Source organism: Perissodus microlepis, chromosome 2 (genome assembly GCF_051167445.1).
Source record: "Perissodus microlepis isolate ML-2025 ecotype Zambia chromosome 2, ASM5116744v1, whole genome shotgun sequence".
Taxonomy (NCBI): domain Eukaryota; kingdom Metazoa; phylum Chordata; class Actinopteri; order Cichliformes; family Cichlidae; genus Perissodus; species Perissodus microlepis.
This window is the reverse complement of record NC_140462.1, coordinates 12,241,769-12,254,386: the sequence shown is the minus strand read 5'-3', so window position 1 is coordinate 12,254,386 and position 12,618 is coordinate 12,241,769. Positions and strand designations below refer to the sequence as shown.

The window sequence follows — 12,618 nt, the reverse complement described above, 5'->3', positions numbered from 1 at the left end:
AATATGGAGAAACGGTATTCTACTTTGAGCCCAACCAGAATGACTGAACTCCTTACCCTTTTGCTAGGGGAAAAGCCCATCCACTTTTTAGAGAAAGCTAATTTCTGCCACTTGTATCTGTAATCTTATTATTATTATTATTATTATTATTATTATTATTATTATTATTATTATTATTATCATCATTTATTATTTATTTTTTTAATTTTTTGTCTTTAAGAGAACTAGCAATAATGGAGTTAACAAAAAAAATCAGGCCGAGAATAACAGATTTATGGCTTTTTCTCACCAATGATACTCCATCTGGTGGCAGATAGCTGCATAACATTAGGACACAACTATTTACCAGCATTGGGTATCAATTAAAATAAAAAATGAAAAAATAGATTAAACAACTAGTATGTGTAGTACAGAGTAGTGACAGTAGCAATGATTAGTCAGTCGTGCACAACCTTATTTTATACGCTCATTTTTCCTAAAAAGACCTTTATAAAACATCTGTCATAGGGGATCTTGGTTTGTTTCTGCAAGTGCCAGATGGTGGAGTTTATAAGGAACATCAAAAGTTCTAAATCAAAGCAAGGATCCTAATACGAAGAAAAAATTGAGTCCTTGCGTGGAGCATGATTAACCACCAGTGCAGACAATCCACCACTTAAAGAAAGTGTAAAAGGAAACTCTTAGTTCAAACTGTTGCAAAAGCTAGCTGTCTTGGGAGTTCTGCTCAAGCTGAAATGAACAGCCCTAAGCACAAATATGCCATCTGTCTGGAGAAGTTGGCTAATGCTAACATTGTCAATGTGTCAACAGTGTCTCGTGAGCTAAAGGAGCACATGGAAATGGAAGCATCTGTTCTGGAGAAGAGAAAAACTCACTGGCCTACTTGAAAAAGTGTTGGTTGTGTTTTTTTCTTTTCTTTTTTTTAAATTGGTGTGATAAGACAACGAAGCACATAATATATTCATCTAGTGATGACATGCTAGATCTAAATGTTGCAAATGGTCTCTGAAAAGTGCCTTCTGGCAATATAAGCAAATGAAAAACTGCAACATGATGTGAAATTTGAAATATTGTCTTCTCCTTTTGTTTTTTTGGGAACAAAAACTGTAAAAACCACTCCTCGACTGAACCACAACTGCATTCTTACAGGGACATTGGAATGTACAGGCCTTTGCATACAGTGTAGTCAGTTATAGGTTTGTCAGTTTGTGCATTTGACATTTGAATATAATTTGGATATCTAACATGATAAACTATTATCAAATGGGGTTATAGCACAGAATTACACAGAACATAGAATTTCCAGAATATGCCCAAGCATATAAAAAAGCATTGTATTTAAAATAGGATCTCAAAGATTAAATCAGTTGTTTGGAAATCACGTCCTATATCTCCAAGTAAGCTAATGTAGTTTAGGTAGGTTTAATAGGTTTTATAGGTTTCTTGTCATAAGATCAATATTATAGCTTGAGATTTGTAAACAATATGTGAATTAGGGTTTGTGTGTTAGCGGTGCTGTTGTGGGTGCCAATTGACATTCCTTTCTTGTTATGAGTTTAAATGTTCTGTGTGTCAGAGCATTACTTGAGACTTGGTCTGGATATAACTATTACTTGAAGCACTCGGATGGCCTAACATCTCACCAGAGCCTTTTTTTTTTTTTTTTTTTTTTTTTTTTTTTTTTTTTTTCTTTTTGGTCTGTGTTAAAATGTGGTAAGAAGTGTGCAGTCTGCTGAGGTCTTTGAAGCGTTCAGTCATGAAACAAATCAGCTTCCAAAGGTACTGCTCATTTGGAGGCATTATAGCACCAGGCTAAGTGACTGAATTTCCAGTGAACCAGTGGAAATCTTAATTGGTACTTGAGCAGTTCATGGCTGTTACATATTGCATTTGTTCCATAACTTAAAAATAGGCTTAAAGACTAATAGCAATCAAATAATATCTTGAAAGTTTGAAATTTGCATATGAGTAGAAGAATATAATTTTTGAAATATAAAATGTTAAACAATGGGAATATATGTATTATATATTAGAAATGGGTTGACACTACAGTTTGGTCCTTTTGTAACCACGGTAACTTCTGACCCCACTTCCGCCAGTCCCTTTATTGTGGCGGGAATGAACCCTGCATAAGTTCTGGGTCAATCAGCTGCATGTTCCCTGCTCCTCTGGCTGCTGTTGTCCCTGTGGTTGGCGTACTTGTCAGATATCGACAAATTTTACACTACAGACCAATTGACAGCGTGCAATAACCCGGCCGATTCATTCATCTTTACACCACCTCACAATCGACTCAACGGTCAGGTTTTTTTTTTCTCCCGCGATCAGCCCTGATTAGCGCGGGATGGCGAGCCACCCGACCACCACTACGTTGCGGTAGGAATCGTAAACCTATGGACTGAATTAAACTGTTGACACATGACCTATCACAGGTCCATGGAACTGAACTAAATCTCATACTGGACTACACCTCATCCCACCTCCTTTTGGAACCTAATAAGCTGTTTTGTATTGTCAACATTATTTTTGTTTGTGATATATATGCATATTTTTTTTTATTTTTTTGTACATCCGTCTATACATTTCTCATAACAAACATAATATATATATTTTGAGCTCTACTTTGGTTTCCTGTGTTTTATTCACACACTCAGGCTCCATAGTCGAAACTAATTCTGATAGCTCATTGTCTATGAAGCTGCAGTCAGGCGCCCTGGTCTTTTAACCACATTTAAATAGTGAGGATAAGAAAGTGCCTCATTCAAGCTTCTTTGCTATAACTGAAGACAGTGGGTGGGGGGTGGGGAAGTAGGGGTTGCTGCTAATATTGCAGGGTGATCAAGATAAAGTTGGTATTTAGGGGGTGATTGTATTATGTTAGTGCTTTTGGTTTGTTTTTGTTTTGACCCATATGAATGTAGAGTGCCTACCTCCACCCTCCTCCCTCTGAGGTCATTGAATTGTATGCTATTAGTATCTGTGACTCAGAGTTTCTGTCTTTAAATAACTTTTTATGTGAAACGCATTTCTAAAATCTCTGTCCTTTCTAAATTATAGGTTTAATCTTTTTTGTAAATGTGAGTTGTTTATTCTCCCCTCCTCCCATTATACCCTACATAGAGCTTTGTATGGCTGCTGATGTGTGTTTTGTCTTTGTATTTCCTCATGTGCACTTGTTTGGCTTAGTTAAATTCTTTTGCAAGAGCACTCAAAGGCCAATGCTACTGCCCAGAAGTAATACTAGGGTTAATTATTGGGAATATTGACTTAAGAACAATGGGGTTATAATTAACAGTTGTAACTGTATGAGTTTTATCACCAGTAGGGCAGGGCGATATGGCCAAAAATATTTATCACGATATATATTTGAAAATTTGCGATAACGATATAACTGACGATATAATTTCTGCGAGACAAAATACAACTCCACAACTTTACTAGCGCAAAAAACCCCCCATCCATTTATTTTACTTAAACAAGCAGCTGTTTTTTATGTGCATTAAAGCTATATAAACTTTTAACAGTGCAAATGCAAATTCCTTGCTGAAAGTTTAACCAAAAGGCATTTCCAGTAGAAATGGGCTGACATATCCTGAGCATAACCATGTATAATATCCACTGAAGTTAAAAAGAGGTGCTTTGCTACATTAAACTGCAGTGTGCCAAATAAAAAAAGTCAAATATGTATTTTTCGGACCATAAGGTGCAAGGGATTATAAGGCAACAAAGCAGTCAGATAAATCAAACTTTATTCAACTCATTCTTCTTTCTTCCTCCACTTATGTACCATTGATTCGTTAATGCTGTATTCTATCACAGCTGCTCTATTCCCATGTTGTTGCAGTATATTAATGACTAACCTCGTATTGTGGAGGGATTATCTCAGTTCTCCTGACTGAAGTTTGGTCCATTTACAGCATCCTGCCATGCGATTGCATTTGTCGCTAACCATCAGGAACCTTCACGTTAACTTTTATCGAGTGGAAAAGTGTTAGCGTTCATCCTCCAGCTTCACTGTTTATGTTATGCTAACATAGCTGTGTCGCTAGCGATCACGTAGCACATCATTAAATACCAGCTAGCGCAACTTCAGTAACCCTACAAACGTCACTGCTGTGTAGCTTCCTGTCTTCATTTATGTTGGAAGTGATAGCAGAGCTGTACGTTTTATTTTTTTCAGAAATCTCTCAGTCAGAACATGCTGTATCATGCTTAGGTAACTAGCGAATCTAGCGAGCTAACTTCCGCTAACTTCCTGCTAACTTCTAACTCCGTTAAATTTAATGAATTCTGTTTTCATGGATGCCTGGATGTTAAACATCATAGTTACACCTGGTAAAGCAGCAACGCTGATCGTTTTATTAAAGATGGAAGAATTTAGACAGTTTTTAACTCTCAGTGATGTTCATTTGACTTCGGGACCTTAAAGTACGGAGTTTAGGACCCAGATTACTCCCAGATTTATGAGCACCTTAGTCCGACAAATACGGCAATAACGACGGCCCGCTTGCATGTTCTACAAAAAAATGTGCTTTGTTGTATATCTGACGGACAAACACCAAACCAGTTAAGTTGCACCATTTTTACAAACTAATTCTGGTTCATCCGTTTCACTCAACAATCTGCTTTCCCCATTCTCATTCTCCGTTACCGCTGTGCTTTTTCAGCACTGCGAATGCGAGTTTTACCCATATTCTATCGCGATTTTTCATTTTCTTATCGTTGCCTAGCATTGTACCGGTATTACCGTGAACGGTATAATATGGCCCAGCCCTAATCACCAGGTATAGCCCAAATTATCCATTGATGTATGGAATGTTGCAGTTGTCTGTTGGAAAACTGTTGGTTGAGTGGGTTCCTCTTCAACCATCTGATGCTGTTTCATTGTATAAGGGCCTGAAGGTCATGTCCATATGTTTAATTTTCTTACTGCAAGGCATTTTGTGACCATCAGGCCTTTGACGCTAATACAAATACAACAGAAATAACTTTGATAGGGGAAAAAATGGCAAAGATACAACCCTGTGTATTAAAATTTATTAGAGAGGTAAATGGTTAGAAACAAGGAATACTGCAACAACAACAAAAAAAAACCTGTTCATATTTAAAAGTGCCGTTGAAGCAAGGAATGAGATAATTGTTGGTTTGGCAAATGCATGTCTTGTTAACAGCCCCATCTCACAGGCTATTTTCTGTATTTTTCTGTGTTGCAGTGTTAACTGTATCTAATTAAGTAGATGAAATTGTCCTGGCTGTTTTTAAACATTTATTAAAACTATGTTGAATAATACTTACATTCTTGTTACTTGCTTGGTGGAAAGTGGGTTGGGGTGGTTGGGTTTTGTGTCTCCATTAACACAGTGGGGCAGGGATGAGGAGCAGTCATGCAGTAAACATGCCCCACTTGAACTGACATACAATCATTATGTCTTCTGCGCATAGCCCATCAGTGCACTTAAATGCATCTTGAGTCTGTTGGTCAGTGAGGCGACTAGGAGCATTAAAAAAAAAATGCGGCTTAGAGAAATTCAATTTGCTGACATCCAATTTGACAAGGTGCTGTAGACACTTAACTTCACAGGTTTAGTAAAAATATTACATTTGGGGGCTCCTATTTGCTTTTGCAATTTAGAATGGATAAAAAAACCCCCAAATAAACCCCCACCCCCCACCCCCCCACAAATCCGCTGTATCCATCTTAACGTGCAGACTATTTTGTTTTTCTCTTTCTATAAAGCCATGAGACAAAAATGATTGCTGTGGTGTTAGTGAGTGCATTGTGCATTCAAAAGGCAGACGGCAATAAACGGGTGGCGACCATGTATGTTATATTTTGGTAGAATTATGTTTTTGTGATTTATTTGGTGTATTTATGTTATTTTGCAGTTCTTTCCCCACAGTTACTTAAGTATATTTATTTTTTTGCCTTTTTATTAGATGGAATATAGATACAGGAACATGATAAGTACCTGGCCTGTCCTGATTTCTTTTATGCACAGGGCAAGATGTTTTATGCAAAGCTATTTAGTTGGACTACATAAACTCAAAGACAAGCCTGAGACACAATCAGAAAAATCAAAATGTGATCCACTAATAGGCAGGGCTTGACAGTGATCCGTAGCTGGTGACCGCTGATAAGTAAATCATGCTGACAAAACAAAAATTATGTAAATCCAGCTTAAGTTTCTGTTTAAGATCCTTAGGCTATTGATTTAAACATATTTAATTGGAAAAGCCTTCCCTCCAGTGCTTCAACGCTTCCAGAATACTGCACCAACTAGTGGCTATAATTCTAGTTTGATAAGAAAATATAAATGCCCCCAAATGTAACGTGCCTCACAGATTCTAATCAGTTTGCCTGAGTTCAGTTTGATCCATGCTGGCATCACGCCTACATGCGTAGATGTTGAATTAAAAATAACTTGCTGTTCAACTGATTTATTTAAATGAAACTAACTTACACAATGCACATATACACAGAGAATTCATACCCTGCATTTTTGCACACTTTGTGTGCTATTAGATGGAAGCCATTCCTGAGTAAAAGTGGAATGATGTTTAATAGGTAAATTGTATGTAAAGTACAACATGAGCATGACACAGTTTCATCCTACCGAGTAGAACTTGTCAGATGGAAGGTACTGCTGGTCTTTCAATTACCACTTGGTTATCAAGACTATGGAAAATGTCTTGACCTCTGTAAACAACATGCTGAGCTTATGGCCTCAGTCACTGAGCCAGTGAGCATGTGGTTTCACAGTCAGACTGACCCCTCCTTGTCACATTCATTTTCAAAAACATTTTTTTTGCAATTGACATGGCTACAGCAAAAATCTTGTAGCTTCAGGAATCGACTTTAGAAACCAGTAGGTGACGGCATGGTTGTTGCGTCCTTCTCATATACATGCCTATGTTCAGAATTGATAATTGATTAAGCCCAGTAAAGTTTTGATACAAATCTTCATAATGACCTGAATGGCATTCACCTTTGAGTGCAACTGATTCAAAGTACCTAGCTATGAGAAAATTGGTTTTGCTTCAGGACAAGTATCTGTTCTTGAACGGACCTGTCAAAGCTCACACTCAAAAGAACTTCTTTTGAGAGACTTAAAAAAGGGCAAGTCCAAGGCCCTAAAATAACTTGATAACCTTAAGATTACTGTATTTTTTTTTCCGGTGACACGAGTACAATACAGGGTATTCTCATGCCCATATCACATTAGCAAAACCTATCAAAAAAAAATCTATTTTTTTTCCATATCATCTTGATCTTTCAGTTAACCTACTGTCTTAATTCAGAGTGGCCATCTGACAGCACGCTTGTGTTCACTTATCAGTAAAAGTGTCCAGTCTGCTTTCCTTCATTCTGCATTTGCTTGGTTTTTGTTCTTCATCTGATTTACATAATCTTTCTCACCTCTCTGTGTCTCCTTAAATATGCATGGGCAGGTACACACATACACAGAAATGGCAACAGTGTGTGACTGGCTCATTATTTTGCTGTCATAAGCCAAATGCATCTGCTGATTTGATTCTCTCCAGCTGCCTGGTCTCTGAGACAGACATGCAGAAAAAGCTGTATGCCTTTATTTTTTGCCACTGCCTTTAGGACTCTATAATATGTGCCCTTTACTATGTATATACTGTAAGCAGTTGTGTTGGCATTTTGTAAAGGGCATTTCATTGAGGGATCACAGAGTGTCTGTTCTGGACTTAAAATTGCAAATCAGCAATCAGTGCAGCACTCTTGACGCCTTGCGTTTGTAAATCTCTCCTCACTTATAACTGTTGAGTTTTCGTTTTTGATTGCGCATGTAATCAGAAATGTAGACACCCATACACATTAAGTTTTCAAGTTTTTCCCTCTTTCAGCCTACTCCTATAATTTATAGTTATTTATGATCACACTAGTCGCCACTTAATCAGCTGAATTTGAGAAAACTTGCTGTTTTTGCTGCAGATTTTTGATGGGAGTTAACAACACTGGGGGAATTGGTATGGTCTACAGTTGTCAATATACTGGGAGAAGTATTACTTGACAGAATTTTACAATACAGTTCTAATAAATAATGAGCACTCTAGAGATTTTAAAATCATTAAAAAATGGAACACCCCTAAGTGAAAAGTGATCATTATGAGATCCGCTGCACGTGGTAGTTCGCTGGCAACTGTCATCACTGTTGATTAAACATAACTCACAGGATAGGTTGAATAAAGTGTCTTGAACAAAAGGACTTAATTGCCATGCTTTCGTTCATATTTTTTTTCCAAAGCATGTGTCCATGTTATGACAGTTTACAAAAACTTGCTTAGGGATGTGTTGGCAGCTTAATGCTTTACCCAGACTACAAAAAGAGGAAACCCAAAATGTACTACTTCATCTAATGTGCTCACTGTAGGATGGTAAGATGAATCAGCTCATTTAACTAGCAGCCTGTGCTTAGGGGAGGTCTTTAAATTATAATTAAGCAGTTTGATTGAGTTTGCTTTTTGATTTACATTAGAGGAAAAAACCTTTATTGCCCTGTAAGAGGGAGTTCTCATTACAATTTTTTTCTGTTAATTCCTGATAATCTAATAATTTTTTTTGTATGTTGCAAATTTGTAGAAAATGTCTGTCACAGTTTCCAACCAGATGCCTTGCTTTGGTTGTTTTGTCTGGGGAGCAGGGTAAGCCCACAGGTATTACAGTAACAATGCAATAAAATAGCGCAAAGTTGGTATATTAATATTTCCGTCATTTGGGTTGTTGATTATGTGTTTTGCTTTAATTGAATTGCCTTTTCTGTTTTTGTTTGTTTGTTTGTTAAACAGAGCCTAAGTGGATTAATTTGGTGTTATGTTAAGGATTAGTGAGGCACTAGTGGGGTTGTGTAAATCATTGAATCGTTTGCTCTATAATACGTCATGACTCAGATCCACTATTACTCGTAGTATGTCTCCGTCACTTAACACTTGCCTTGCTTATTAAAAGGCGTCCTATTGCTGTGACCTAGTGTGTGATGTTACTGTTACTCATTCATTAAACAGTTTAGTGTTTCCAACTTGGTGATGCTTTTGTTTATTTTGGTCCAGCCCACCTCTTCATGACTCTTCTGGCTCAAAAAAATGTAGTTTGTTGTGTCAGTCATTGCATATTTTCCTAACTGTACGTGTGGTTTGTAAAGCGGACCTTACAGTTTGGCAAATTGAAGCTTGGTTTTTGTGTCTCCCTCCCACATGTATCTCTGTTGCTTTCTTCCTGACTACTGTTCAGTTTCCCATGCAATTACCCAGAATCCACTGTGCCTCCTGTCAGCTGTATATTTCCGTTTTGTGGGTGGAATACTGTAGCACCACAACATTTGTTTGTATGTGTACGAGCTTTCTTTTATGGCATCTGCATGGTGTGCCTGTGTGCGTGAGCTGAGGGTCTGTTATTTAATGGCAGCTGTGAAAACGGAAGCATTTTTTTCTTAACTGTCTTCCCCATAATCAATGTGCCTTTTTATTTGTCCTGCTTTGCTCTTTGTTTGTGCGCCTTAAACGAATTCATAAAGGTTAAGCTTTTCTGTGTTGGTCATTGTGACTCCTTTAGCTCAGAACAAAACTGAAAGTTAAGTAGGATCAGTCAGGCATAAGTAAGTGTTTATGTGTTGTAGGTTAGCAACATAACACTTGGAAGTCCATAATGCTTTTTGTAATTTGTAAAAGAACAAAAAAAGCCCAACATATTAAATCAGAAATTTGATATTAAGAGCTGAATATTGAAATTGTGTTACTTTAATACTGATGACATTCTGGAAAGCATCAATTTTCTATATGCCTTTTAGTGTTTGATATTTGATTTATTATACTGATGTCAATTCAGTTTTACATAGCGCTTGTCAGAGCTATATAGTCCACTTATTTTGATTTCCTACAGAAACATTAATGGGTATAGCCTGACCTCTAGTGGCAGAGACATGATGATACTTCCCCTTTCTTTCTAAAATACAAATGTGCTACTTTTTCCTATGTATGGTTTCATTGACTGCGCGCGCGCGCATGCATGCACGCACACACACTTCACCTTTGTTGATGATTGACTGCCTATCACCTGCATGTTTCTAAATGTCCTCCTTACCTTAGCTTAGACTGTCTTTGAGTAGATGCGAAAAGAGCTAATGATTAAGATTTTCTTTTTCTTTTTTTCCTGGGTTTTTCTTAATCACTTGTGAATTCTGTAGATGATTTCCTGGAGCTGCTTCTTCCCATCATTGATTTCTATCTAATGGGTTCTTTTTTTTTTTTTTTTTCCTCCCTCCTCTTTTTCATTTCTTTTACCTGCCATCTGGTTGGTTTTTCTTCCCCCTTTTTTGCCATTTTTCTTCCTCATTCATTCTTCTACAGACACTCAAACGGCTGATTCCTGATGAGGTAGGTTTATTACAGCTTGTCACTGTCAAACGTGTGCTTGACTTGTGTGTCAGATAAAACTGTTATGCATTTTATGTCACCTCACTGTCTGTCATAAGCCTAACCCACCATAACACACTTGTTTGGTATCTGTGTTTTGTCCTGTGCTATACTGAAGTTAAATGTGCATTTTCTCAAGATGCGCATTGACAACATGAAGTGCTTGGCACATAATCTAGTGATGCCTTCATGTGCCTGCAGCTAGGATGCCAGATTTTTCTTTGAGTCATTATGTAGGGTCACTGTATTATGTGCCAAGCTGACATGCATGATGAAGCTAATGTTCTTTGCTTCCTTTTTTTTTTTTTTTTTTTAATGTATTAAATAACACTCGGTGCTAATACTGAATCTTTACCACTCAAAGTCATTAAAGCCAGAAAGTGAGATATACCAGACTCTTGGAAAATTTGAGTATGCTCTGTTTACAGCATGGTGACTTTGTGCGGCAAACCACTTTTGAGCTCAAGTTTTAAAAAGGTTTCTGCTCTGGTAAAGAATTTCCCTTTTCAGACATGGAAATACGTAAGATAGTTGGTGATGTGAGTTAAAGTTAGCATTAAGACTAAGTAAGATTGCCTTCAAGTTATGTGTCCCTTGCATTCACAATTTGTTTTAGTATTTTTACTTTATTTTTGCATCTTGTGCTGCTGGCTGATATTGCACAGTGTCATGGTTGTGTGTTTAGATTGAGACAAAGTAAAATTACTGCCTGGTCTTTGGAAAATGGTACATGTCTGAAAGGGGCAATGCAATATCAAAGTAAGGGAGAAATGTCCCTTGAGTTTTTAACACTACATATGGTTTGATATCTAACATTAACATAAGAACAGTGGTTACTCTCTGTAGTTTTCCTCTCTTACCACTTTTCTCTCTGTCATGTTCCTCTGTCATGTTGTTTGCTAATCCAGTTGGAGCGTTTCACCAGCATGAGGAAAAAGGAGAAGGAGAAGCCTGGACCGCCGCCAGGTCACCGACACTCTTCAGCTGCCAGCTATGAGATCAGTGCTCAGAGTGGCATGATGAATGATCATTCTGATGAATATGTCCTGGAACTGTTTGAACAGATGCTGGTGAGAAAGACAGTAAAAGAGTCTATACACACTTTTGTGTATAAATGATTTGGCTTTTGAGGTGTCATATAATATTCGTTACCTTGCCTGTGCAGCTACAGAAACTTGGCATATTCCAATCAAAAGTACTGAATTTCTCACAGTTTAAACACTTAATGTGGAGTTACCCTTAAGCCTTAAATTTCCTTTGCTGTAGTGTCAGAAGAACTGTGAAGTTGCATAAAAGTTTATTCTGTCTTGCTGCAAGTTGGATTTGACAGACATGTAAAAAACAAATAACTGATCTCCCAGGACAAGCAAATGGCACTGATTGAAATCCTGAAAGGAAAAAGTTTTTAAATAGTCACATCCAGTGATTCTTTTAACAAGTAAGAAATTGTGTCTTACAGCTGACTCTTAATAGATGGTTATTTCCTGTAATGTAATTAATCAAATATATGGATTATATTTCTACATTTTATTTTATTTATTTTTTTATTGCTTGAGTACACAAATTGATTTTTATGCTAAATCTCTCAAAATGTTTATTTCTGTTCCATTTGATTATTTTTCTTTCCTCCTGTCTTTTACTCTAGGTGGATATGAACCTAAATGAGGAAAAGCAGCAGCCTCTGAGACAGAAAGACATTTTGATCAAACGAGAGATGGTCTCCCAGTACCTCCACACATCTAAAGCTGTCAGTACCTCAAATATCTAAAATAAATATAGCAAGTACAGGGTGCTAGAGCGAATGTGCTGGCGGTTTAAAGCAAGTCCTTATTTTTTTTTTCTCTTCGGCAAGAATGAATACATTTTCCAAAGCATTTTGGACATTACAGTCATTAATAAATAGTAAATTAATAACTAATCTAATATGTATTTACTGTTTACATACATTAAATTGATGGATGGTTATAGTTATGTTGCTGTTGTTGTTTAAACAAACTCAAACTCTGAAAAAATGCGTGAACCTCCATTGACCTTTAGCTGCTGATGTAACATTTACAACAAGAGCAAACAACTTCCAGAAAATGTATCTGGAAGTATGTAGTGGATTTATGAAAACCCAGACCTTTAGAAATGATTTAATAGTCTTTTTTTCCTTTTAAATCCTGGCAATTCCAAAGGGTT

General features: G+C 37.0%; 1 protein-coding gene across 1 annotated transcript in view; it reads left to right on the top strand.

The window, feature by feature from the left end:
* LOC146392412 (protein diaphanous homolog 1-like) overlaps positions 1 to 12,618 on the top strand; it is a 50,045-nt gene that overhangs the window by 20,087 nt on the left and 17,340 nt on the right. The window contains exons 2-4 of the mRNA XM_084947281.1: positions 10,372 to 10,398; positions 11,346 to 11,507; positions 12,083 to 12,184. Coding sequence (XP_084803407.1) covers positions 10,372 to 10,398; positions 11,346 to 11,507; positions 12,083 to 12,184 — 291 coding nt within the window. The remainder of the gene's footprint in view (positions 1 to 10,371; positions 10,399 to 11,345; positions 11,508 to 12,082; positions 12,185 to 12,618) is intronic.